Source organism: Folsomia candida, unplaced genomic scaffold, assembly GCF_002217175.1.
Source record: "Folsomia candida strain VU population unplaced genomic scaffold, ASM221717v1 Fcan01_Sc009, whole genome shotgun sequence".
NCBI lineage: Eukaryota > Metazoa > Arthropoda > Collembola > Entomobryomorpha > Isotomidae > Folsomia > Folsomia candida.
The window spans coordinates 451,362-476,062 of record NW_019091201.1 but is presented as its reverse complement, the minus strand read 5'-3'; the positions used below and the strand labels follow the sequence as shown (position 1 = coordinate 476,062).

Below are 24,701 nucleotides of genomic sequence, written 5' to 3'. Positions count from 1 at the left end.
AATTCGCGAGTGTCTGTGAACGAATGGTCACACGTGTATACGTTCGTTTAGGTAATTCCGAAAGTGATTGTTTTCCATTCTTCTTCATCGTGACAAATGTTGGCACACTAAAACGACCGCAAATGCAGCGTTGTTCCAGTTCATCAAAGGGAAGCCCTACCTGTAGTTTTAATTTGCAAAGTAAAACTAAAGTTGAAAGGGCTACACATTTTCAATACCTAACTGGCAACTGGGCACAAAACAGAGAAACACAAAAGCAGAGTGGATACTAGGAAATAAGCCTTGTTTGATATTTGATATTTTCGAAAATGTGTAGTGCATGGTTGGAAAATGGCAATGTTTTACACATATTTTCTAAGGTTTATAAATAAATATCTAGGAAATGCTGACAAGGGCATTAATAATTTTGGTGCAGCGGAACATTAGTTTCATTTAGGATACAAAATTTTTGTAATTGAATATGTTCAATACAAAATTATATTTCCGCACAATTATATTCAAGGAATTTATTCAATATTTCAGAATTTGATATACAGGGTGGTTTAAATGTCACGCAACAATGGAAAATTTTCTAATGGGAAAAACCCCTAAATCTCCATTAGTTACTAGATTTTGGATCAAGATTTTTGTAATTATTATCAAAACTGATGGAACATTGATGACGAAATTTTAAAAATATTGAATTTTAGCGACAAAATTTCGGTAACTCATGGAAATTTACGAATTTTTCCCATCGAAAAAATTTTCCATTGTGGCGTGACATTTTAACCACCCTGTACAACCTTGTTAAAATGATATTGTAAAATAATATGGCTGAACAAATTGACCCACGCCACAATAGATTTTATTGTTAGCTTATTCCAGGGTTGACACATGCGACTGGGCATTTAATCTGCCTTGCGGAACATACCACAATGTTTTCAATTTACAAATGTAAAGTGAAAATGAAACAATGAACGGCTTATCATAAAATAAATGTGTTTAGATATCACACACATTTAACAATTTTTATCAAATTCATAAACTGTCAAAATTCGATCTGCCAACTTAACTTGCCTAAATTTCATTTATTTATTTATTTCAATGTCTGCCAGTTTCCATCAAAATAATACAAATTAACCTTGACTCGTCCAAACAATGGTGTTAGAATACATATTTCACGCGTAATAAATAAATATAAGCCACGACCTTAAATAAAAAAAGCTGCCTGAATAAATGCATGCATGACTCATGCATGGATAGACATGACTGAATCTGGTTAATTATAGAGATCGCTCTCTGCTGCTGCTCATCGTGCTGATTTAATTCTGAAAAGTTTTAACCTGTACAACAACAAGTCGATATCAGAGACAGAGAGGAAACGAAAGTGAGAACTGCTTTGTGCCACTACGACTATTTAGGTAATGATGAAACTTGGTGATGCTAATCACTAATCGTATTAGTGCAAGAAAATGTAATCTAAATTAACGACGATTTCACCTCCAAGCTAAGTATGGTACGAAATGTCTTGGCTGAAAAAAACGCACATTAACATCTTGTTTGTTAGGTTATTGAGTTGCACTTCACCGTCATAACAGGTACATTTTGTGATCATCTACCAGATTTTTTCAACTATAAAAGTTCAATGTCATCATACTTTTTGAGATTTTGGCATTTTACTACGATTGTTATAAATAGATCTTAAAAAAAAAACATTAATTATGTAGAGAAACTATTTCATAATAAGGTAAAAATAAACTCAATTAAGTTGAGTGGGGGTTAGTGAGTTCATGATATTTTAAAATGTTGCCACAATTGCCTAGCAGAGAGGAGGATTGCTAAAAACCTCCTACGCATATTTCCGGCTAAAGTTGTTGACAGGTTTCTATACACATTGTTGTGTATGTTGTGTGTGTGTGTGTGCACATGTTATTTCATAATTTTAATATGAAATAAAAAATTCTTATGAGAATTTCCTTACTGACAAAATTTTAATGGCACAATAATAAATAAACTAGGAATCAAGGAAGGCCGGTAATCTCGTAGGAATTGCAACTTTTAAAATACATAAATGTGTAGGCACTTTGCCACCAATTTAGGAAGTAGGCTGTGATGAAGCTCTATCTAAAAGGAATGCATGTATGTCTCCATCTGATACTGCAATTACACTGCACTTAAATAATCACGTAATTGAAATCAACGTGTTATTAATTGCATAATAAATAAATAAACTGTTTTTGGTTTATGATTGTTATGACGCAATTTCCTGCACGTTAACATTCTGGAAGTGCATGCATATAGGAAAAGATTTTGTTCTAAGGTAAACCAATGAATGCTTGAGTACAGCGAACTGCACAGGATGTACAGTTTGCCGTCTTGTTGGTTGGTTTTACTGTCTGTATCGCGTGGAGCATTGTTTAATTCAATATGAATAAACATGATCTCTAATCTAAATTGCATGTCTCCAGTTCATGCCCTGGTAAATCCGTGTGTTCACAAAATTGAATCCCGGAACAACTTTCGATTTGACAGCTGCCGAACTTTGCTCACAGTGTGAGAGTTTTTGAACTAAAGTTTCCATATGTAAATATGTAGTACTTCAGATGGAAAACTATGTATGTCTGGATTTTGAGAAACGATACTTGTAGAACTTTTGGCATGTGGGTTATCTGTATTTCATAGGTGTAGGTACATACATACATATTTACGTAGTTTTCAGACGAAAAACTTTTTATAAGAATGTACGCATATGTGGCATATGAGATTTTGTCGAACTTGACTGGATAGAAATATAATGTATATGCTAATGATACTAATCTAACAAGTATCATTCTTATTAAATTATTGTCACGTTTTAAAATTCGTCGTCATTGCTTCACTATTTCCTCTCTAGACTAGATTATGCAAATGAAGTTCTTCATAATCTCCTCCAGGGGATTGTTTCCAATTCTAGTTTATTGTCGTAATTATGATGTGTTGATAAAGTAGGTATATAGATATGTACACAATATGCAAATAAATAAGCAGCACAGAAAACCTGACCAGCATTTGAGTCAGAACTTCCAACTTTAGAAGCATCTACTTTATTAGAGAGCCATCGTAACTTTTCTGTCATGTGTGGGTGCATTCCTCGAAGCAATTTATTGAATTTTTTGCAGAAAGTCGAGAATTCTTAGCTCTGTTGTTCTCGTTTATCTCTAGTTCAGAATTCTACCTAAAAAGCACAGAATGACATGATTTTCCAGAGTCTATACAAAAGAACCCACAGTGCTTTATGTTATGAAAGTCAGAATGGACATTGTTCTGTTTTATATATGTTTTTGTGACGGACAATGGCTAAGTATTTCCTTTTCATGGATGATGTAACAACAATAGTGAGGTGCTCTCTTACTTAGAATGTGCACATATAGACCAAAGTTAATACATTTCTTTAAGCCAAAAATCTTTTATTCCATTTCATGCCACCAACATGTCTTTCACAGAATCCCAATTGCCATGATGCCGATTGGGGGATAAGCCCAGAACTTTCATGAAAATTTGATACTGGTCAACAACCCGGAAAGGTGGTTGTATCTTTCCCTTCTTGAAAGCTGTGGTGGGAGACAAAACATAATCAGAAATTGGGTTACACATTCTCTTTTTATCAAAAAATCTCCAAATTAACTCTTGCTTACCGGGGCCTTTAGCGAAAAACACGGTTCTCATATCTGTCATGTTGAAATAGCCGTGAACTCCAGCATAGGGCTGGGCAGAACTGGACTTTTCATCATTAGGGATTTGTTTCTCTCCTTTTACACCAACAATAAAATATCCTGGTTTCGCAACTAGGAGAAAGTCTAAAGCAAAAGTTCCTCTTTTGTAGTGCAATTCTTCTGGGATGTCATCCTTCGAGTAAACTAAAACACCAGCTGAGGGAATGGCTGCCAGACTTTGTGCCAACTGTTGACCAACAGCGATAACATAGAGGAACAAATTAAAGTTTTCATAATTAAGTGCATACATACACAAAAGACTAATTATGTAATATGCAAATATGTGTACCGCTGCGCTTCTATCCTTCTCTGCTGCAATGGACACTACGGTACCGTAGTCGACGACTCTATGGACATCACCCATATTTACAAATTCTTCGAGATAAATGCGTTTCACAGTTTTGTCGAGACTTGTCATCCCATGGTCGGAAGTGATTATGACGTTGATCTAAGTATGTAAATAATTATGTAATTTGGCCATGATGAAAATATTTCTATACGATATATGCGAGTATAAGTACTTATCGGCATTACTTTGTTTGCCATTCCACTCATTTGAATAGCCATCAATAACTCGCGGATTTGGGCGTCCCTGTGCACCAAGGTGAGCTTAAGCTCGTTGGAATCCGGGCCGAATTTGTGACCGACGTGATCAATCAAATCATCGTACACCTAAATGTTTAAATTTTTGAGATTATGAACCAATGTGTCACTTGAAGGGGAGGATAATCGTTAAGCCAGTGAGTAAAGAGAGGCAGCTTCTGCGGAACATTTATCGATCAAAATTGTGACCTTGGTTCGTCATAACGCGTGGGGTGGGAAGGAGATTTTCCTTAAACATATCTGCTACAGATAATACCACGCATGTAATTTAAAGGGCCTCAAAGCCAACTCCGTAGCAGTGTGACATTTCAGGATAATTTCTCCCCACGAGTTACACGTGCGTATGTCACACATCTCGTACTTATCTTTCAAACAGGATTTTACCCGAATTTTGAACTGAGATTGTGTGTAACCAGGCATAACCAAAGTCAATAGTTAAAGCGTAACCTCTACACCTGAGGCATGTGAGATCCTTTGTGAGATCACAGTAAATTAGGGAAGTTATGTATCTATGCACCCACCATGGCTAAAGAAAATCCGTTCTGAAGTCGCTTCAAAGCATTTAGTAAGTCATCCCTGAAATGCGTATTGACGTCCTGATACACGTAACCTGCCCAAAATTACAATGATCCAGTATGAATTTCATTCATTTCCAGTGCAAAGTACATTGCCACGTACCAGTACAAACTTCTGGCAGAATTCCATTGAAGGGAACGTCACAACGAGCCCAATTAGCAAGGCTGACTTTTCTTCCCGCTTTGGTGACGGTGGTCCAAATTTGCTCGACAAATTTCCACCAAAACGGCAGCTTTGTGGAGTCATTCAACAAAGAAAACACTGTTTCCGGTATAGTGGACAGTTCATCATTTGTTGTGGTATCGATTGGCGATGGACGGTGGAGCATATAGTTTCCGAGGATTTTATGTTCTTCTGGATACAAGCCCGTGGCTATTGTTGTCCACGTGGGATATGAAAGGCTGGGAAACATTGGTTCCACCCATTCTGCATGAGTGCCGTCCGATATAAGCTGTGAGAATCCGGGTAGCTTTGCCTTTTGCCGGGTGTAGTAGTCCCAGCGAAACCTTTGTTGAAATAATACAAAGATCTTGAAATATAGTTTTTGTGGAATTGGTTGCTGCGGTTTAGCATTTACGACAGCAAAGCCACACTGCTGGATGTACAAACAATCTTTTACGTACTACGTGCGTACTATATATTTAGGTATTTGCCATACTATATCTAACCAAGATCAACTCTTGCTTATCAAGGTCAGCACGTGTCAGATTTTGTTTTTAATATAAGGCTCAATAATTTCAAACCTTTATTATTGCGTCTCAATTTGAGACTCTAAAATTTGAAATATATTCACGATTAGTGGTACTAATTCCTTCACAATTCATGCATTAGAGCATATTGAATTGTCACTCTGACTGCATGCATGTCGACAACTCATTCACTAGCAGACAATGAAAATTGAGACAAACATAAACAACAGTGCTGTTGTTCCACATAAGTATGGGTAGCTTTGCGAGTTTGTGCGAGATAATGACAATTGCAGTGCGGTCACATTGGCTTTAAGTCAAGCGGTGTGGATTTAAAGTGACGAGCTACATATGCATATAAGTAATATAATATACGTAATCTCATCTGACAGCAATATAGCGAATTAATTACCCATCAATGAGGATTATCAGGAGCTTGTTATTATTGTTTAAAGCGGATGCGCCGGTATCAGCACTGTCGTCAAGTTGGTCCGACGCTCGGATGTGAGAATATGCGTCCGTGAGGGGAAATTGAAACAAGAGAATTGCAATTGAAAGATTCGAGACAAGTGTTAATAAACTATTTTTATATTTTTTATATGAAATTCTCTCACGACGGGGTGCTTCCATTTTATGAAATTATGAACTCTATTTTTTATCAATTTTTTAAACTAAATGTGAAAAATATTTCCACTATATATGATTTCTTCTGCACTTTTGAACTTATGTCTGTCTGCACAAAGGTCTTTATATATGCTTTATTGATGTGCCACTCGAGTAATGCGCTGACCTAAAACAAAATATTGTTATTGAATACCTAAGGAGCTGGTTTCAATTTATTGTAATGCATCAAAACTTATAATTGGCAATCGAAAAAATTCATCTGACAATACAATGGTCACATTAGTACATATGGGACCTAAATCTGTGAAATAAAAACCGCAACATGCTCGAGCATTAAATCATGTGCCTAACTGCAAGTGTTGCTGGAATAAATTTAAAGAATTGAATCCATCCCAGCATCTCATTTTTTGGCATGTTTACTTATTTATTGCTGGCAGACGACACATTACACAAAGTGACAGAGGAGAACTCAATTTTAGAAAAAAATACGTCAAATTGTATGCAGGACACTCTCCGTTAACACTTCACCACTTCTTTCCCAATGTTGCTGCCTTTCAGGAGACGAATAAAAGCTTCCGGCATGTTTTCAAAGCCCTCAGTAACAGTTTCACGAACGACAATTTTTCCCTGAAAATTAATTCAGTTAATGGAGTCGATATATGTTTTTGTTCCGAGATGGTAGCGAGAGTGATCTCACTCACCTCCAAAATCCAGTCTCGGATTTGGTTGATTCCTTCAAACCAGCGATGTTTCCACCGAAGCACGTGCAGTCCTTCAAGTTTAATGTTGTTATAAATCATCTTTGTGTAGTCAAATGGAACTGTAAACATAATTGGAAATCATTATATCCTCATTAAATTATAGACTAAAAATAATAAAACAATTGCGTTGTTAGTACTCATAGCAGGTTGGCTTGCGTCCCGATTGTACGAACTGATCGCTCCACACAGCGCAATCCGTCCCCCTTGGTTCATCTTTTGAGTCACATGGAACGCAAATTCTCCCCCGACCTTAAAGGAAAATGTTATTTCTTGGATTTTTGGTAAACAATCATAACTTCCTTTCCTGGAATTTGTTATTATCTCCCTACTCACATTGTCAAAATATACATCCACTCCTTTCGGAGCAGCTTTCACGAGGGCGTCAGGAACGTTGACGGTTTTATAATTAAATGCATTCTCGAAACCTAAGTCGTTCAGCAAGAAGTCGACTTTCTCATCCGAACCCGCAAACCCAACGACTTTACAACCTGTTAGCCAAATTGGTACGCATTTAATAAATGCATGCATAATGTTTTATTAGATAATGTTTTCCAACAGTTGGAAAAGTTTGTTAATATCATTCCCAGAAGGAAAGATATGCACACGTGGGTTACCTTTCAACTTTGCAATTTGGCCTACAAGTGATCCAACTGCCCCTGCTGCCGCTGAGACAACTACGGTTTCTCCAGGTTGAGGACATCCCACGTCCAACAAACCAAAATAGGCTGTATTACTTTACCAGACAAAAAATTTACTTCCCCAAATGTAATTGAGTGTCTAAATTAAGATACTTCTTACATGGATCGTTTTCATGTATTTATAGAAAATTGTATAAGTGTCATTGCTACCCACCCAACTCGACCAACTGATCCAATAGCGTATGATTCCGGCAGTGATTTCATATCCGGTAAGGGATACAGGTATTCGATCTCTGTATGAAGAGATGGATTGCATTTCGTTGTGTCTCGCCACCCAAATAGACCGACAACTTTGGATCCTTCTTCGTATTCTGGGCTACGACTCTTGATAACTCTGTTATAATTTGTACTTATTGTTAGAAAGGTAACAAGTACCGAATTTGTACTAACCAATATCATCAATCATACACGTAATTATTAGAAATAGGGGATTTACTGTACCATTTTCGTACAAAACTTAATAATGACTGCTTAGATGAACAAGTAACATTTGTTCTGTAAAATGTTCAAACATATTGCTCACCGAGCTACCTGAACTCCTGGCATCATTTCGCCAAGTTGCAAATTGTTGGCAACTAATCGCATGTAAGGGTCGACACTGAGCCATTCTGCTTTACAAAGTATTTCTGTAATTCCAAAAATATCCGAATTCTTGGAAGTGTTACACTTAAAAAGTTTTATCCCTGTTTCATAATGTTTCCATAATGTGCGCAAATATCATTGTTATTTGTAACAAAACATCAAAAGGAAGCTTTCTTTACATAAGTATGTACATACCTCCGTCCTCCAAGTTTTCTGAAATCTCTTCCTCCACAAGTTCAAAATCTGATGTTTTCGGTAATCCTTGTGGTCTGTTACGCAGAACAAATTTCCGTGCTTTTATTGTCATCGCGTTTTAAAGAGCTCTAAAATTCTGAACGTAGGCGGACAACACAAGTTAATATATTTGCATATGTTATTGCATATGTTGTATATGTTGCATATGTTATTTGCATATGTTGAATTTGCATAAAATTCAAACATTCAGTGATGAAGTAAATTTACCAGAAAACTTGATTGCAGGCAACTATCTATGATTTCGTATCAGCATTAACAGAGGAGTAAGAGACTTGTTAAATGTTAATAACAAGTTGCTATTGTTGTTTCGTCGGGTACCTTTTATGTTTAGCCCGAACCAGGGCTTATGTAATCGTAATGTCCGTCTGTCTTTCGGCAACTCTCGAACGACTTAACCGATTTTGACCAAATTTGGTACATACATGTATGCAATGATCCGGCCTTTTCCTCAAGTCAAAGTTATCTCGTATATAGGTGAAACAGCCTGGCCGGGACCCTTTGGGGTGACCCATACCGATTTTCAGAAATTGTTGTAAAAAGCTGAAATTCGGCACGGTGATACTCAATGGCTTCTTATGAAATAATATAAACAAAAGTAACTAGAAGGTACTAACAATAAGTGGTGACCCATACCGATTTCTAAGAGTTTATACATTCAGCTGAAATTTAGTATGGAGTCGAAAAATAACTTAGGATTAGAATTTATGAGAGTTAAATTTCGAAATTTTTACAGGGGCAACCTCCACTGGTCATACTAATTGGAAGTAGTCAGCGACAAGGATCAGTATTTTTAGAATTTGGTAGAAGTAATACGGAGAATGGACGCGATACGTTACTGTAAGAAGAATTAGTGCAAAATACTGACAAACATGAGTTTGCTAATCAATCCTGGTTCGGGCTAAGCAAAGCTGTACTAGGTTTTTTTTTAATTTTATTGGGATACCAAGTAATACCTACTAGTGGCAGCCAACACCCAAAAGTTTGCAGCATCCAGAGACCACTCTGCTTTTAATTAGTAGCATTTAATCATTCCAGCATTTAATCGAATAAATCGAACGGAATCGAATTTAATCGAAAATGAGAAAATATGTATGCGAAATTACAAATATGACAAATTATATGAATGAGATTTTAATTGCGAATTTTATTGTGCATTTATTTTCCGCGTGACTCTGACTCACTTATCCACTTCTCCGCTTCAGTCTTTTTTGTCCTTCAGACACCTTCTGTTGAATTAGCAGAGCAATTCACGTACGAAAGAGGCGATTTTAAGGTATTAGACATGACAAATTAGTATTACTATATCTCTTAATTATTAAATTTCACCATCATTTAATACATGTACCGTTTATTTTACAGAAAAAACTGAGTTAAGCGCAGTAAATTCAACTACTTTTTGGTAAAAGAAGTAATTTGAGGCTATTAAGTCGACATTTTCAAAGGTAGGTGGTTTCTGTACCATTTAAATCTTTGGTCAGTTATTTACTAATTTCTTTCCTTTTCAGAGTAATGATGGATGACATGATGGACGACATGCCCGACTTTGACGACTTTGGCGAATTGGGGTCCATCTGGAAAAATTTTGAGGGACCACCTTTGGGGGATATTGGTGTCCAACTGCAACATAGTTTGGACGATCCAGTCTCCGAGGTGGACGTTTTCCTTGCGGTTGCAGCGGCAAGTGACGAAGGGGAAAATGGGGGGCAATTTTTCCCTGTGGAGAACGATGTCCACCTACGACCTGACTCGGAGTGTCCGTCAGCAGAGTTGGACATTTTACTTTCGATTGCGGCGGCAAGTGACGAAGGGGAAATTTATGGGGGACAATCTTTCCCTGCGCCGGTGGAGAACGATGTCCACCTACGACCTGATCCGGAGTGTCCGTCTTCCGAGTTGGTCGTTTTACTTTCGTTTGTGGCGGCACGTGACGAAACGGATGGAGAAAAGTCGACCGTTTTCGACCCCACCGCAACAACAGGGCTCGAAAACGAAGATAACTTTTTACCTGGTGACAACATGGCATCAACTTCTGTACCACCACCGCAACAACCGACTGTAGAAAAGAGGAAGCGAGGAAGGCCACGCAAAAACGTGGAAAAAACTGTCCCACCAAAAAAACCCAAGAAATACCAAAAAGACGAAGACCCGACCGACAAATCCATTCAAAATGCAAAAAATGCAAGGAAAAATCGTGAGTTGAGAAAGGCACGCGAGGAACAGCTCAAAGCTGAAAATGCCCTTCTAAAAGCTGAAAATGCTCAACAGGCCGACCAAATCATGGAACTTTTGGTAAAGGATTTGCAATCACAAGCGCAAATTAATAGGATGCAGGTGCAAATTGATAAATACGGAAGGAATTTGAGAGATATTTCTGGAAATGATGAGAATCCTGGAGAAAACCGGGATGGCAGGATTTAATCCAACGGGTGACGGATCTGATGGTTCATGTAAAAAGATATTGCACTCTAATTATATTTTACTTAGCAATTAATATTTTATGGTTAGATTTATGTTAATTAGATTCAGGCAGATGTAGGGGGAGAGAGGAGAGGAGGAGGGGGAAGGTTGGCTTCATTTCTATCAGAATTAAATCCAACGCAGGAATGTGATACGTTCTGATCTAAATGATGTCAACTTTTCTCATAAAGAAATTCAGTACTAGAAAAACTAGAAATTTCATAATTACAAAATGCCTTTGACTACGTTTCCTTTTTGAATAAGAAAGCTTCACAATTTTTACATAACGCAAGTGTAAATCAAGATTGGACAAAAATTTAATTAGTTTAGATACTTTGGAAGAGTTGCTTAAGCATTTAATTAGAGAGATGCAACTTCGATTTACTTGTTTGTCACTGACCGTCACCATTTTGAGATTTAAATAGCAAAAACGGATAACTTAATAAAATATTTATCCATACTTTTACTGGTTTGTGCAAGGACATTGTAAAATGTCCTTATACACGCCAGCATAGATATGGATAAAGATTTTATTACGTATGTACGTACATACATATCTACACGGTGTATGTAAGTACTTATTGTAATAAATAACGTGTATTAATACAGAATACTTAAAAAAGCAGTATTAGAGACTTAACATGGTAGCCTACAGTCTGCTGTTTATTTAAAATACGACCCTCGACGTCATCATTGCAATACTGTGAGTAATTGAGAATGATGCCGTAGAGGATCGTATAGTAAAAAAATAGGAGTGTATTATGCCAAATTTAGAAGTGTTATGTAAAATTAAATGAACTGATTAATAAACATGTGATAAAATTTTTACTGTATGCGTCTCGATAAACCATTATTTTCATGAATCTATTTGCAATATTCACCGGTATCTACATAATAATTATCATATTATGGCATACGAATTTTGGTTTACAAAGTTGCATGTTACGACTCAAAATCGTCATCTTATTAGAGAACTCATAAATCCAGCAAGGAACAAAGTGGAGACGAGACAGAGAGAGCCAACTACTCCGCTCGTTAGCCTACTACAACTTTCTCTCTCAAATTTTCTCCACCACTCGGCGCTCGGGTATTCAGTCAAATTCCGTGGTAGACTTTCACGTCGAATCCTAAATAAATGAAAATATTGCAAATATTCAAAAATTGAGATTGTCAATCAAGGTTGGGAAATGTATTTAAAAATTATCATCCTATTTAAAACTACTTATTATTTATTGCAAAACAATTTTTTGGCACTTTTGGCACAATTGAATCAAAATTAAGACGGAATATCAATGGTCTTACATCATATGTATCTCAGTTATGCAGATGAGACATTTAAAAAAATGAGAATTTTCAAAATTTCAAACTTCTTATATTTCATTGAGCTAAATATTTATTTTGTCTCTTCTAGTGAGTAAACATTTGGGTCAATATAACATATTAGAGGTACATCATAAATTCGTCCACAGTTTGATTATCCAAATAACAATTTGCCAGACATCATCCAACAAATGCAATGAACAATAATTTAATAAGTATCACAACTTTCAAAGCAGGTAAACAGTTTTATGTAATATCAAATATCTATCATGGTATTTATATATTATTGGTTTGGAAGTATGTATATCCTCATCCAATAATGTCATACATCCATATGTCACATTCCACCAGGATATATACTTAAATACGTGGGACGAAATATTATTACGCTAAATATTCTTCTTCTTCCATCAAAATTGCGGAAGAAACGTGACTTTTATTAATCGTCAACCAACCAATCTGTCTTGTCTATGGCAATAAATGGTGAGCTTTGTTCCATCGAAGGACTCTGGCTCGAGTAATGTGGATAATAATACAGATACCGAGAAATGCGATGGCCTACAACAAGGTACTCGATCGTACGTAATATGTATTGTCTAAAAAACTATTGATAAAATTGGAATCGACAAACAACACTATTTATAGAGTTTTCTATCTACTTTGATATTTCGGGATTTATATGTATGTCTTATTCTGAGTGTTGTGAAGAAACGCGCAATGCATAATATCGTGTCACGAAGTAGATAAGTGGAACTTTTCTTTGAACACAATATAATAGAATACCAAAAAATAAAACAGTGACTAAATTATTAATAACAGGGACGATTCACCATAATACAGATCATAACTCTGACGAGTACATAAGTGGCAGATTTGCGGTGGAACGAGCGTCGTAATAAATTATCCCTTTGATCGTTTCTGACTAATTCGTTCTTTGTTCGGAAAACTCGTAGGATTTTGTTGTGTCGGATCACATTGTGTTTTATCATGGGGAAATTTGTCAAACGTCTTTTGCATTATTTTCCGATCTTCTATAGCTCCCGACTCGGCTTTGTTTTGGAGACGCAGATGTCAAGATGTCGGCCGGACCTGTGGGGAAATTGGGAAAGGAGAACTAAGTTAATAAAATAACGGATTAACGGCAACTCGCCATATTACGGTGGAAAAACAATATCACAAATTTCCTCTGACTCGCTCGTTTTCTCTTGGTTGGAAGTAAACAAATGTGACAGTCAGTCAAATTCTGGCAGGATGGATCGACACGCGTGAGAATATTTCAACTGAAGAATGGAATAAGAAAAATGTTTACAAGTCACACTTTCTCTTCTTCCATGCTTTCTCAGCTTTTTTTCATGAAACACAAGGTTACTCGAAATGTGATTAGATTTTTGCTTGTCTTGGAATTTTTCTAAAAAAAGAAGACGTCCATAAAACTAAACAATGGACTTCATTTACGTAAATGAAGTCCCCCAAGTGTCACATCCTTCTTCATTATTTTTATTACTGAAACGCTGATTAGAATTTTAATCCCAATCCACTAAACTCTGGTTTTCAGAAATTGCCTTAAATAATCCAACACCTCGAGCAATGTCCACCGGAGAAAACGAGAACGGAGAGGTTTTTTGCAGCATGAAATATTAAACACAATGATTACCTTTGCCCCTGAACGTTTGTCTTCGTCTGGCCTGCACCATGCCGAACACAACTGCTGCTAAAGATTTCCTGTTCTGCGACCCTCCACTCTCATACATTCTGAATGGCGTCTTGGGCCGTCCTCGCACGAAGAATATTTCCATCTCGCCCTTCCCCTTCACAGGCACCAGGCCCCGGTACTCGAGATCGTACCCGTTCTTTTCCAAAATCTGCAAGTCACAGGGCAAAATTGATGTTATACATCGTTTGTAAAATTCGATTAAGTTTGCAGACTCAGATTTTCATAAGTTTCAAAAGTACGACAGAGGTAGAAATACGACTCGTATTTACAACTGTCAGGCTGACTGGGAGACGATTTATTTCATTTAACCCACTTTCTCTCCTTCTCATGGCCAACCTTCTGAACCGTAAAGTACACACATTGTTTGAACCCAAATGAGTGAAGCTGGCATTTCACAGGGTTAAGAAGGTGCTTAACTTGTGTGGAAAGATAATGGTGTTAAATGAGGCCGTAATGAAAATAGATACGAAATTGGAGTACGTGACGGTGAATTCTCTGGCTTCATTTCATCCTTACACAACTGCCAGTATCTTGTAAATTATGACTTGTATCGCGAGTAAATATTGGTGTAATATTTCAAAGTGGGTCTTTAATAGGCTAGATTTTTGTTATAATTTGTAACCTAGATTATAGTCTTTATTGCTATAAAGCTAATTTATACGTATGTAAAAGTACCTGTGCTGTATCTTTTGTGACTTGAATACTGTCAGGAATCCCGGTCGAGTCCATTCTGCTAGCCTGGAATACAGTTAATTTATTGAACCATTTTTTAATCAAAATTGTTAAATAACTTGGTTTACTTACTTCATTAACTGTATTCCCCCAAACATCGAAGCAGGGCTTACGTGCTCCGATAACCCCAGCCACGACCGGACCACAACTTATCCCTGTAAAATTACCAATAATAATACTCATCTTTATCGCGGAATTCCACACGGCGCAGTTAATCTTGCGGTGAACAAGGTCCGAGAAGATAAATGGCACGATAAAAATGACGCAATAAGAGCTAACTCGCCAAATAAATGGATTTTTAAATAGCACGTCGCAAAAGAGAAAGTCAAAGGGACGCAGATCCGTCGTGAAGCCGCTTAAACCTTTTCATTGTATAATAGCAGGGAAACAAAAAGCACACGTCTTTCTTAAATTGGGAGACACGTTAAAGTTTTCCCTGCTTTCTCCTTATTTGAAGGTGAGCAAAAGCTTTTTCATTTTTGCTGTCGGCTGTCAGAAGGGAAGAATGGAATGGAAATCCTTGAGTGGAAGGGTCGAGTGACAAAGAAAGAATTAAAGAACTTGCTCTATCTGCACCAACACCACCGTCCATTTAACTTTCACTTCACGGACCTGGCAACTATTACGTGCTGTAACTTTTCTTTGGGCAAAGTTGACATGCAAGGACGCAAAATTATGGCAAAGTTATAAGCACAATTGACTACATAATCTGACAAGATCTAAATAATGCGAAAACAAATTGAACAAGTTATTTAATTTGAAGGGGAATGTGACATTGAATGAAGGGCAAAATGGCATTTCGAAATACGATTTCTTGGTTTTATCGCCCACCACCACAGCACGTGTATGATTGAGCTTTGATTCAGCATCCTCAAGAAACTTTCTCTTTCCTGAGTGAGGGGCAGAATTCCAAGAAATGGGTTCTTTTAAGTGAGTGCTGATTAAGTTGAAAGATCTGAATTGATACTAAAGCTTAAGTTTTTTCCACTGTTTCAAACAAACTCACTCACAAATCGGATTAAGCGAGAGTGACGATTTAATTGCAATTATTTTTACTTGCTATCAAATCCCTTCTCTTGAAATAGTTTGATATTAAAGCAATGAAATGAAAGAGTGCCAAGGTCTCTCATCTCAAAATACGTGTTAATTGCATTTGATGAAACTTAATGACCAAAGTTTGCCAGGATATTGAATTTTATTTCATAACCGGTGTTACCAGGTCGTGCTGGTTTAAGCAAATGCACTTACTCACATACATATGTAAATTGTGTCATTAAAAAAACTTACCAATGCGCAATTTGAAATTATTAAATGCATGACGATTGAGCTGTATGGAAATAAATGTCAATTTCGTTTGTATTTTGGACAAGAAATACCAAATGCTAGATTCCATTTGCAAGTTTATCACATACCTCTTCCAACTTTTCCTTCATCTCAAACGCAAAATCTACCAGGGTGCAGAGATGTTGACAATTATCACGTTCTCCGTCCATCTACAAATCCGTTTACATAATTAGATGCACACCTCTCGGGAAAGTTAACCACCAAAAATGTCACGAGAATGTTGGGTAACGAACTAAAATCCTATTAGAATAATTTATTCACTCACCTGATCCGTGGGATTAAGGCCGCTGCAGGCCATATACGTCGACGCCACCGTCTTGATCTTTTCAATACTCCCGAATCGCCTTTCATCCAAAAGTTCGTCAAAATCAACTGCATAAATCAAAATCCAATTCATGTTTTCACAATTTCGAATAATTCCACTCCATATTTTAACATACCAACAATCTCATTGAGCAATCTTATACATTCAATCCCTTTGTTGACGTCTTCGGAATAAAAATCAATAAATTTTGGAATGCTGGCAAACATTACGCTTGCCATTTTAAAATCTTGCGCGTACAGTTCCTGCAATATGAGTGAGTGAATTAGGGAGAAAGTTAGCAATTTCTTGGGAAATATAATATTTTAAAACGTGTTTTCTACGTGAAATAAATGCCCCACATTCCTCAACTTCACCTACCTACCCACCACCAAAGTTGGACAACATATTGCATAAAAGTTTTCCAATTTCGTTAAAAGTAAAACTATAATTTTCACTCTCTTCACGTCATTCCTATCCATCACCAAGTCCAAGAAGAAGACGTGTCACGTCAACTTGGACCCGGTTTTTGGGTACGTTTTGTTGGTAGGAACAATAAAATATATTGTAATAAATGTTATAAGTTACGTTATATACGTACATTAATTATGTTATATATTTTATTGTTATACATGTAACAATAAAAGGACCGACAGAAATAGTCAAGAAGGCATCTGCTCTTTCTCTTTATTTTTCCTGACTACAAAAAGTCTTCGTAAAAACACTCGTACGAAAAGTAAGTCGAGTAAGTTCTTGTTCAAGTGCTTTTTATAAAATCCTATAAATTCTCACCCACCCAACTTGTGCGGCCAGAAAGCAAGTCTGCCCTCTTTTTACTGGTTGCAACATGTACGTATGAGAATCAAGATCAAAGAAGAAGTTGGGTTTATTTTCGTACTAATTTCTCCAGTGCTCATGTTCATAGATCACAGTAGTTCACACCCATGAAAGTCAGTGTCAGTTTGTCGGAATAATAAATTCCAAGAGAATCTCAAACTATATGCGTGTGCAAGTCTCAATTTATAGCTTATAAAGTAGTATCAGTATGCCCTCTGCTGTTGCTGAAATGGGAATGCGATTTCCTAATAAGAAACAATGAGGTCAACAAAAGCACGAGGAATTTTAGCTGGTCGTTACTGGCGCAAGTTTGGATAAAATAATAAAACTGGATAGTTTTTTAGTATCCACGTTCCAAATTCCATGGTGGATGGAACAGTGACCAGACTTTGTATTATGGTTGGGCAACAAACACAGAGCTTAGTCACTAGGCTTTGAAGGGACTAGACGAGATTTGGGAATTTGAGACTTTAAGTCGCACCATGGCTCGATCCTTAACTTACATCAAGACGTCGTTCTTCTGCGAGGAGAAAGTGCATGGCGACATGATCAGGAAGTACTGCAAGATGGACAGCAAAGGACGTGGATTTATTATAGTTTACTGCATTTCATTACAAATTGGAATATAATAGAAATTTCTCTTACTGTTTCGCAACAATTGAGAGTTGTAGGTTCGCACTTCTTTCATGTCTGTGGAACAAAAAGCATTTTTATGATTGTTATTATATGAAGTTTCTTTCTGAGACAAACCTCCGAGTTCACTTTCGGCCTGCTTTTTCCACAAAAAATCTGGAATAATTGAAGTAATAATCAAAATTTTGGAAAATGTATTTTTATAAACTTGTTAAATGTTATCAAATGGTGTTATTGTTTTATTATGCAAAATAAATCTAACCCAGTCTAGATGTGACTTCGACAAGTCGAGAGTGATATAAAACCACAATGACGAAAAGGATGATCATCATTGTCAGTTTGTACCGGGTGGGAATTTGCCCACTGAAATTGGCAAAAACATTTTTGAATTTTTAATCGTCTTGAAATTTTTACATAAAACTCTGTCAATTTACCTTTGAGAGTTTTCATCTTGCAAAAACTCGTCCAGAAAGAGTTCTTTGTACGGGATGAAAATAAGTAAATTGTAAACAATCGCCATTAACACAGTGATACTTGCTTTCACCAAAAAGTTTAACTTGAGAAAAGCAGCTAGAGCCACCATACACAAAATCCACGAGTAGACGATATAATGGTGACTGTCTAAACACAAATTACTACCGAATTCTATGACGTTCGTTGTATCATTGTTGTCTGCCGACATGCCACTACTATTCGCCTTGTCTTCACTCTCATCAACACTGGAAAACTTATCACTCGCACTATTTTTACTCTTATTAAACGGATAAAGCTCATCATGTTCATTTGCGGCGGAAGGGGAAGACGATATCACATTGATGCTCCCTCCATCAATTTTGATAGAGGAACCTCCTCCACCTCCTCCCCCAAATTTACTCCAGGTTGAGACACCACCACCACTTTCACCAGTCATCGGCGGTTTCATCGTTACCCATTGTTTTCGATGGTCTAAACTATTACTGTAATTGTCGTCATTCGGACTATTAGAGTGGAAGCGTTGGCTGCTGCTGGGATTTTGATTCGAGGTCGTCGTCGCAACTTTCCTATTTGTATTGCTCGTGAAATAATAATTATCATTCGAAGAAGAAGAAGGAGTCGAACTAGTCGCCAAAGTTGAGAAGCTTTTCGTCGAAAAGTCATAAACTCCTTTTAGAGATTTATTGTGCGTAGAAGTTGACGAGGTGGGATAATTAGAGCGTTTAGCTCTTAATTTGGTGATGCTGGTTAAGAGACCGGGCCGTCCAACTCCCCATTCATTTTGTGGTAACGAAGCGGAAGTGGTTAGTCGTCCCTTTCGCATTGCAGTACTCGACGGTGGAGAAGTGGGAGAAAGTGGTGACAGGATTGCTACTAAATTTCCTAAATTATTCATCCAACTATTCCTATTAATATCAGGGGAGTAATTATCATTCTTGGCATTATTACTACGAGGAGTGCGGCGGCTTTTAAATTGAGGAACGACCCTCTTTATATCATCCACATTTGTAGTATCACCATTCTGATTTTGATGACGCAGTAGTAAAAGTTTGTCAAGTTTTAAAGAAAATAAACTTTTATCTCGTTCTGGTTCTGTTGAGGAATTACTTGAATGCCATCCGGGCATTATCGTGGTGAAAACGGCCCTCTTAGATCTTCCACGGGGTAACTCTTCCATAGAAGGAAAGGAAAGATTATGCGAATTAGTTTTAACTTTTTGGGAATTCATGCCATTCAAATTTGAAAATGAGAAGTAGTTGACTGGAGGAGAAAGTCTACCAGAGAGAAGAAGAGCAGCAGCAGAAGGGGCAGGATTAGTAGTGGTAATTGTGGGGAAAGCAGCAGATGCAGTTGGTAGAAGAACGTTAGCAGGAGGAATTGTAGAATTAGATTTAGCCCCAGCGACGGACTTGACAAGTGTGTTAGTGTTAGCAGAAGTGGGAATAATGGGAGGATGGTTGTTGTAATATTTGGTAGTACGGAAATTGTCTGCATGCCGTTGGACGACTGCTCGATGGAAGTTGTTAGTTTGAGTAACTGGAGCAAATGTAAAGGAAATAGTTGTTGGGAAATGAGAGCTCTTCGGTGAATCCTCGTAAGGTTTGGCATAATCTTTTGTTCCTCCTCCGCTCAAAGGGCCAGCAGGATCCGTGGCAGTGAAAGTATTCGGGGCCACTTCCGCAGTATCAAGGAGTACACGTCGTAACTCAACGGGCTCATTTTTGCCAAGAGATTTTACAATTTTCCCTCGCATATTATTCCCCAAGTCAGTTACGCTACCGAGATACTTGTTATTTGTTGCTGGAGTCGAGTCAAAATCCGCATCCTTCTCCCTTGGTTTTGAGGGAAAGTCTGCAAACTTTCCAGTCCGGACACCTCTTTCTTTCTTCCTTTCTCGAGAAGTTTGTGGGGTTTGGTTTAAGCTTTTGTTAATTTTAGGAGATGCCACGGCAAATTTATCTTTCTTGAAATTATGGTCAAGCGAGCGAAACGTGTCCAGTCCGGTGTTAGAAGGGATCCCGGAGTACTTTTTATGGTTGTAGTCTAGTTTTTCATTAAACTTAAGCTGCTGTTTGGCCGTATCGTTGGTACAAATCGTATCTCGCCTCGATCTCGACTTTCCCTCGGAGTCGTTTTTCTCTGATTTATTAAGAGGAGAAGGAGAGGAAAGTGCAAAAGGTGAAAATAGTGAAAAGTTTACTACTCTTATGTCAGATTGTGGTTGTAACGTTGTCAAGGGCTTGGTGGCAGGGAGCAGGATGGAAGGAGAAGCACTACTACTACTGTTATCCTTAACAAGAACGGAACTGCTCTCATTATTATTTTTTGTACTGCTAACAGCAGATGATGGGTCAGGATAATAATTCAAGTTTAGTCGTGGGGAGGTGGTGGTGAAAGTGTTAGAAGAGGAAGAAGCATTCGTACTGCCAACATCAACATCGGTCAGGGAGGAATAAGTCTCAAGTGATTGTGCTCCTTCTCCTGGCCGTATTTGAGGAAGAGTAGCGTTTGAGAGGCTGGTGGCAGAAGTCATAATCGTATTGTTAGTTGAAGAGAAAGGGAATGCACTGCTCCCACTCTTGTTATTAAAGAGGTCGAGCGAAGCTTCTACCCGATTTTGAAGTCGTGATAACCGATGTGTTGTCAGAAATGAAGAGTTGGAAAGATAGGAATTTGGTGGCGGAGGTTTTCGTGCGGTTAGTAGAGGTGCGGAATTCCCATCAAACAGGGAAGCCAGAATTATGTATAGAAGTGGAATCAATAATTTTATACCGGGTGTTGTCACCCCCGTGGTTTCTGATGATGATGATGATGATGATTTCGATGGCGTCAGTGTTTCAAATGAGCTCGGAATTCCCAGCAGGTTTATGGCTGTAGAGTTGGCATTTGGATCAGAGGAGGATGAGTGACTGATCCCACCACCACTGACACCCGCCGCCATTTCGTCACCACCGTGGGCTATCGGGATGGCTGAACTCCCGGTTCGGAGTTGAAGGGTGAAGGTCGAGAAACTTAGCTGAAATGCATTAAGAGTTAGAGAGAAAGTAAGTATTTTCAGTAGTAATGGGTTGATTTGATTCAATCATTCAATATCCGCGGAAACAATAAACTCGGCGGCGTGACTGGTCACACCGCAAAAGTTGTGAAGGGCAAAAGTTGCGGATATTGAATAAAAGAAACTTTCACCAAGATTACAACTTATATTCAGCCACTGGATAAATTATGTCTGAAGGTCAAACTCTCACTACTCTGTAATAAACCTGACATTTTAAAACAATTCTCTCCCCGAAAACAATTGTTTCTGCCTGCCAGTCACTCCAAAATATATAGAATTCGAATTAGCACCCAACATTTACTTTGTTTACTCGACAGCTAGCTAAATAGCTTTTGTTGGCAATTTTAAGCACGACCGAGTGCAACTGAGTGACTATGTATTGAAACGTTTCCAAGCTCTCTCATGGAAAACCAATTTACTTTTCGACATCCCGGAAGTAAATCATCCGGATGGAACGAAGAAACGAATGTCAGTTCAGTTCGGAGCGTCTAAAATACTAGTTTGGTTTCTACTTTGGGTAGCAGTTGTTGCAGATTGGGTAGTGTTTTGTGAATGTAAATTGAGCTCATTTGCTCACCAGTACTTATGTAGAATATCTCAGAGCAGATGGGAAAGTAGGGCCTCCTTACTCATCTACGAACCACCACCTTCAACCCATTTAGGACAGAAGCAACCTTGAGTTAGTTACAGTTTACGGAACGGTTTAGCATAATACTGTTGTTAGAAACTACCCACCAACCACGAATCAACGATAAATCCTACATTTTGCAAAAATGCTGCAACAGTTACGCTACCAAACGGAAAATGTCAATGCTTTCTCTTCTTGTTTTGAGGCTAAATCAGAAATTGTGCTTGGATTACTGAACTGAATTTTCTGCGTAACACTAACTAACAAGACATTCAAATTCATTGTTTTCAATTCGCGTTATTTTCCAAAATATTTGCATAATTGAGACAACCCCATTGTTTCGTTAGGATTAATTCAGGCAGAGTCAACCTTCCCGGAAAAACAGTACTTACAATATTTAATCCCGTCGCAATGGCCAAGGTTGAAATTATAAAAACAACAAAGAGGCTCCGGTGCTTCCTGCATATGCTAAAAGTATCCGACAAATTGACAATTTTGGCTGGCAAGGATGGGAACTCGTTCGCCTGGAAAAACACATAGAGAAAAAAAAATCTGCAATCAAAACAAGTCGGGATAACATACATACATACACTCATTCAGTGTCCGTATATTCCACTTACCATGACGAGGACCAAGCAGCAACAGAGAAGCAACGTTGCAATGGCAAGCGTCGAGATAGTCATTGCCTCCCTGGGAAATCAACAATTCAGAATTTCGGTGATGAGCTCACTCAATGTCTGCCTAACCACCACCACCACGACTATGATGATGTGGTTGGTTGTGTAATGCATTATTGTACAGTTAATTTCGTTCCATTTTTCCCCACTTTCACCAAAAAGGTATACACGTAGCAAAGGTATTTCTAGCAATCTTGTTATAGTAAAGTTTGCAAAATAATGAGAAAATTACGACATCAAATCATCTCTCTCTCACGAAAAACTCGCTGGAAAAGGTACTTACGTTGGGATCATAATTGCCAAACTGGCCGCGGTGAAGAGCCAGATTACAAAAACGCAGAGAATATTCGACTTGAACGTATCCTCCTTCAACTGGCAGAACTATGTTTAAAAAAGAAGAACAGGTTAATAGGGTTTGTATATATAAGCCTTTGTATATGCTCGAGATAAATGAAATATAATGGACTAACTACCAGACCAATTCAAGAACAGTAGTTGGGTTTTGAGAAAAGTTGTGCATTTGTGCAAAAGAACGGCTAATATGTAGAATGAACAAGTTTGAGAAAGCTCTTAATGCAATAATGCTGATCCTGCTGCGTCGCTTTAGCTAACTTTCCCAATTGGAGAAAGCGAGGAGGAGAAGAATAAGATATATACGATGGCATAAAATGAATGAATGTCCCATTTCAAATTTTCATGCGAACCTCCGCAAGAAACCGTTCTTTTCTTTGCTATTAAAGGATTTTGGGATCTTACTTAGCCCAAAGCACTCCGTCTCCCCACTTGCACGGCCAGCCAAGAGTTACATGAAAGAAGGCTGAATGAGTGACTTTCTCCACCGACCGACTTTAAGCAGAGAGTGGGTTAAGATGAAGAAGTCGACAGTCAGCAGTTGGCAGGAGTGAACGATTGCGAGAAGTGACTAAGACTCGCATTGATGATGACTGATGATGACTTGACAAAATTCAAATTCCAGTCGTAGAGTCATTTCCATTACACATATTTGAATAATGCTTTCTCCACTGGGTAGGATGTAGTACGAGGAAGCAGACTTTTTCCAATAATGGAACCGTCGTCACTTTTTAAAGCAGAGTGAAACGATGAAAAGAGGGAAGGCGAGCCACAATAATTTGAGGACAGATTTTGGACCAAAATCTGCGCAACCTTCGTTCCCTGATAACATCAATCAATCACTTTCTGTGATAAATTGAAATACTTGCTCTTTTCGAGGTGGATAGATTTTTTTAGTGTTGTAAAGGGAATTGATATTCTCAATCAAGATTTTGGGCCAACAATAGAACTGGAAGTGATACATGAAGGCCTGTCAAAGCAGGAAGCTCTCTGCGCCCTGTGGCTGATTTTGGTCAGATTGTGAAAAGATTTATCCTCAATTTGCATGTGAGTATTGATATGAATAAAGCTATATGTAGATAGTAGTGAGTGGAGAGTAATGGAGAAAGTTTGGACTTATCCGTTGCGAGGGTCGAAGGACGATGCGAAGATACGATTTCAATACAAATAGGATCACAACAGACATACCTAAGTACATCAGTCTCCGTTTTACCGTTTTATTTCTTTTGTGAGTCTTTGCCTTATATTTGTGTTTAGGATAAGTGAACGAGAATAATTCTCTATTATAAAAAATATGTGAACCAAGTTCTAACCAACTTGGTTATGAATTTAATGTGTTTGCAACATTTCATCTTGCAAATTTTGGATGAATTAATAATGCGATGGTGTGAAGGGCAACACTCTGATTTTGTCGAAATTTCAGAATTATGTAGTCAAAATAAACAATCAACTTGCCTTGAGGCAGTTTGTGTGATAGTTGAAATTTGTAAACATATTTGAGGTGAAAGTTGTAAGAATAGGTGATTTTGATCAGGTGGAGGAAGCACACTTCTATTCCATAATTCCGAAATTTCAACAAAATCGGAGTGTTGTACTTCACATCATCGCATTCTAAGTGAATTATTATTTTGAATTGGGATTCACAATTTGTGACAATGTCTG

General features: G+C 37.7%; 4 protein-coding genes across 7 annotated transcripts in view; 1 reads left to right on the top strand and 3 right to left on the bottom strand.

Annotated features, from left to right (window-relative positions):
- Positions 1 to 3,400: 3,400 nt before the first annotated feature.
- On the bottom strand, positions 3,401 to 6,337 carry LOC110854058 (glycerophosphocholine cholinephosphodiesterase ENPP6). The gene is made up of 7 exons (XM_022102453.2): positions 6,009 to 6,337; positions 5,013 to 5,416; positions 4,856 to 4,944; positions 4,266 to 4,403; positions 4,021 to 4,179; positions 3,654 to 3,918; positions 3,401 to 3,569 (listed from the first exon to the last, which is right to left on the bottom strand). Exons 1-7 carry the CDS (start codon positions 6,224 to 6,226, stop codon positions 3,436 to 3,438), a joined length of 1,407 nt encoding a protein of 468 aa, XP_021958145.1. The 5' UTR covers positions 6,227 to 6,337; the 3' UTR covers positions 3,401 to 3,435.
- Positions 6,338 to 6,620: 283 nt separating this feature from the next.
- On the bottom strand, positions 6,621 to 9,037 carry LOC110853942 (prostaglandin reductase 1). Its single transcript, XM_022102316.2, has 9 exons — positions 8,724 to 9,037; positions 8,457 to 8,592; positions 8,203 to 8,305; positions 7,834 to 8,013; positions 7,596 to 7,714; positions 7,315 to 7,469; positions 7,119 to 7,230; positions 6,922 to 7,040; positions 6,621 to 6,847 (listed from the first exon to the last, which is right to left on the bottom strand). Exons 2-9 carry the CDS (start codon positions 8,566 to 8,568, stop codon positions 6,737 to 6,739), a joined length of 1,011 nt encoding a protein of 336 aa, XP_021958008.1. The 5' UTR covers positions 8,569 to 8,592; positions 8,724 to 9,037; the 3' UTR covers positions 6,621 to 6,736.
- A 606-nt stretch (positions 9,038 to 9,643) lies between these two features.
- On the top strand, positions 9,644 to 11,801 carry LOC110854026. The gene is made up of 3 exons (XM_022102418.2): positions 9,644 to 9,789; positions 9,876 to 9,958; positions 10,022 to 11,801. The coding sequence occupies exon 3, from the start codon at positions 10,026 to 10,028 to the stop codon at positions 10,932 to 10,934; it is 909 nt and encodes a 302-aa protein (XP_021958110.1). The 5' UTR covers positions 9,644 to 9,789; positions 9,876 to 9,958; positions 10,022 to 10,025; the 3' UTR covers positions 10,935 to 11,801.
- A 542-nt stretch (positions 11,802 to 12,343) lies between these two features.
- The window catches only part of LOC110854056 (adenylate cyclase type 8), a 42,741-nt gene continuing 30,383 nt past the window's right edge, over positions 12,344 to 24,701 (bottom strand). For 2 of the 4 annotated variants that reach the window (XM_035855131.1, XM_035855133.1), the window contains 16 exons: positions 22,972 to 23,069; positions 22,632 to 22,701; positions 22,404 to 22,535; positions 18,289 to 21,344; positions 18,117 to 18,217; positions 17,972 to 18,010; positions 17,867 to 17,911; positions 17,725 to 17,780; positions 16,524 to 16,650; positions 16,349 to 16,455; positions 16,152 to 16,232; positions 16,027 to 16,066; positions 14,812 to 14,894; positions 14,683 to 14,745; positions 13,948 to 14,155; positions 12,344 to 13,382 (listed from right to left, as the gene is read on the bottom strand). In XM_035855131.1, the coding sequence (XP_035711024.1) occupies positions 13,294 to 13,382; positions 13,948 to 14,155; positions 14,683 to 14,745; positions 14,812 to 14,894; positions 16,027 to 16,066; positions 16,152 to 16,232; positions 16,349 to 16,455; positions 16,524 to 16,650; positions 17,725 to 17,780; positions 17,867 to 17,911; positions 17,972 to 18,010; positions 18,117 to 18,217; positions 18,289 to 21,344; positions 22,404 to 22,535; positions 22,632 to 22,701; positions 22,972 to 23,069 (4,395 nt within the window). In that variant the 3' untranslated portion in view covers positions 12,344 to 13,293. The remainder of the gene's footprint in view (positions 13,383 to 13,947; positions 14,156 to 14,682; positions 14,746 to 14,811; positions 14,895 to 16,026; positions 16,067 to 16,151; positions 16,233 to 16,348; positions 16,456 to 16,523; positions 16,651 to 17,724; positions 17,781 to 17,866; positions 17,912 to 17,971; positions 18,011 to 18,116; positions 18,218 to 18,288; positions 21,345 to 22,403; positions 22,536 to 22,631; positions 22,702 to 22,971; positions 23,070 to 24,701) is intronic. The other 2 variants (XM_035855132.1, XM_035855134.1) reach the window with 2 other exon arrangements.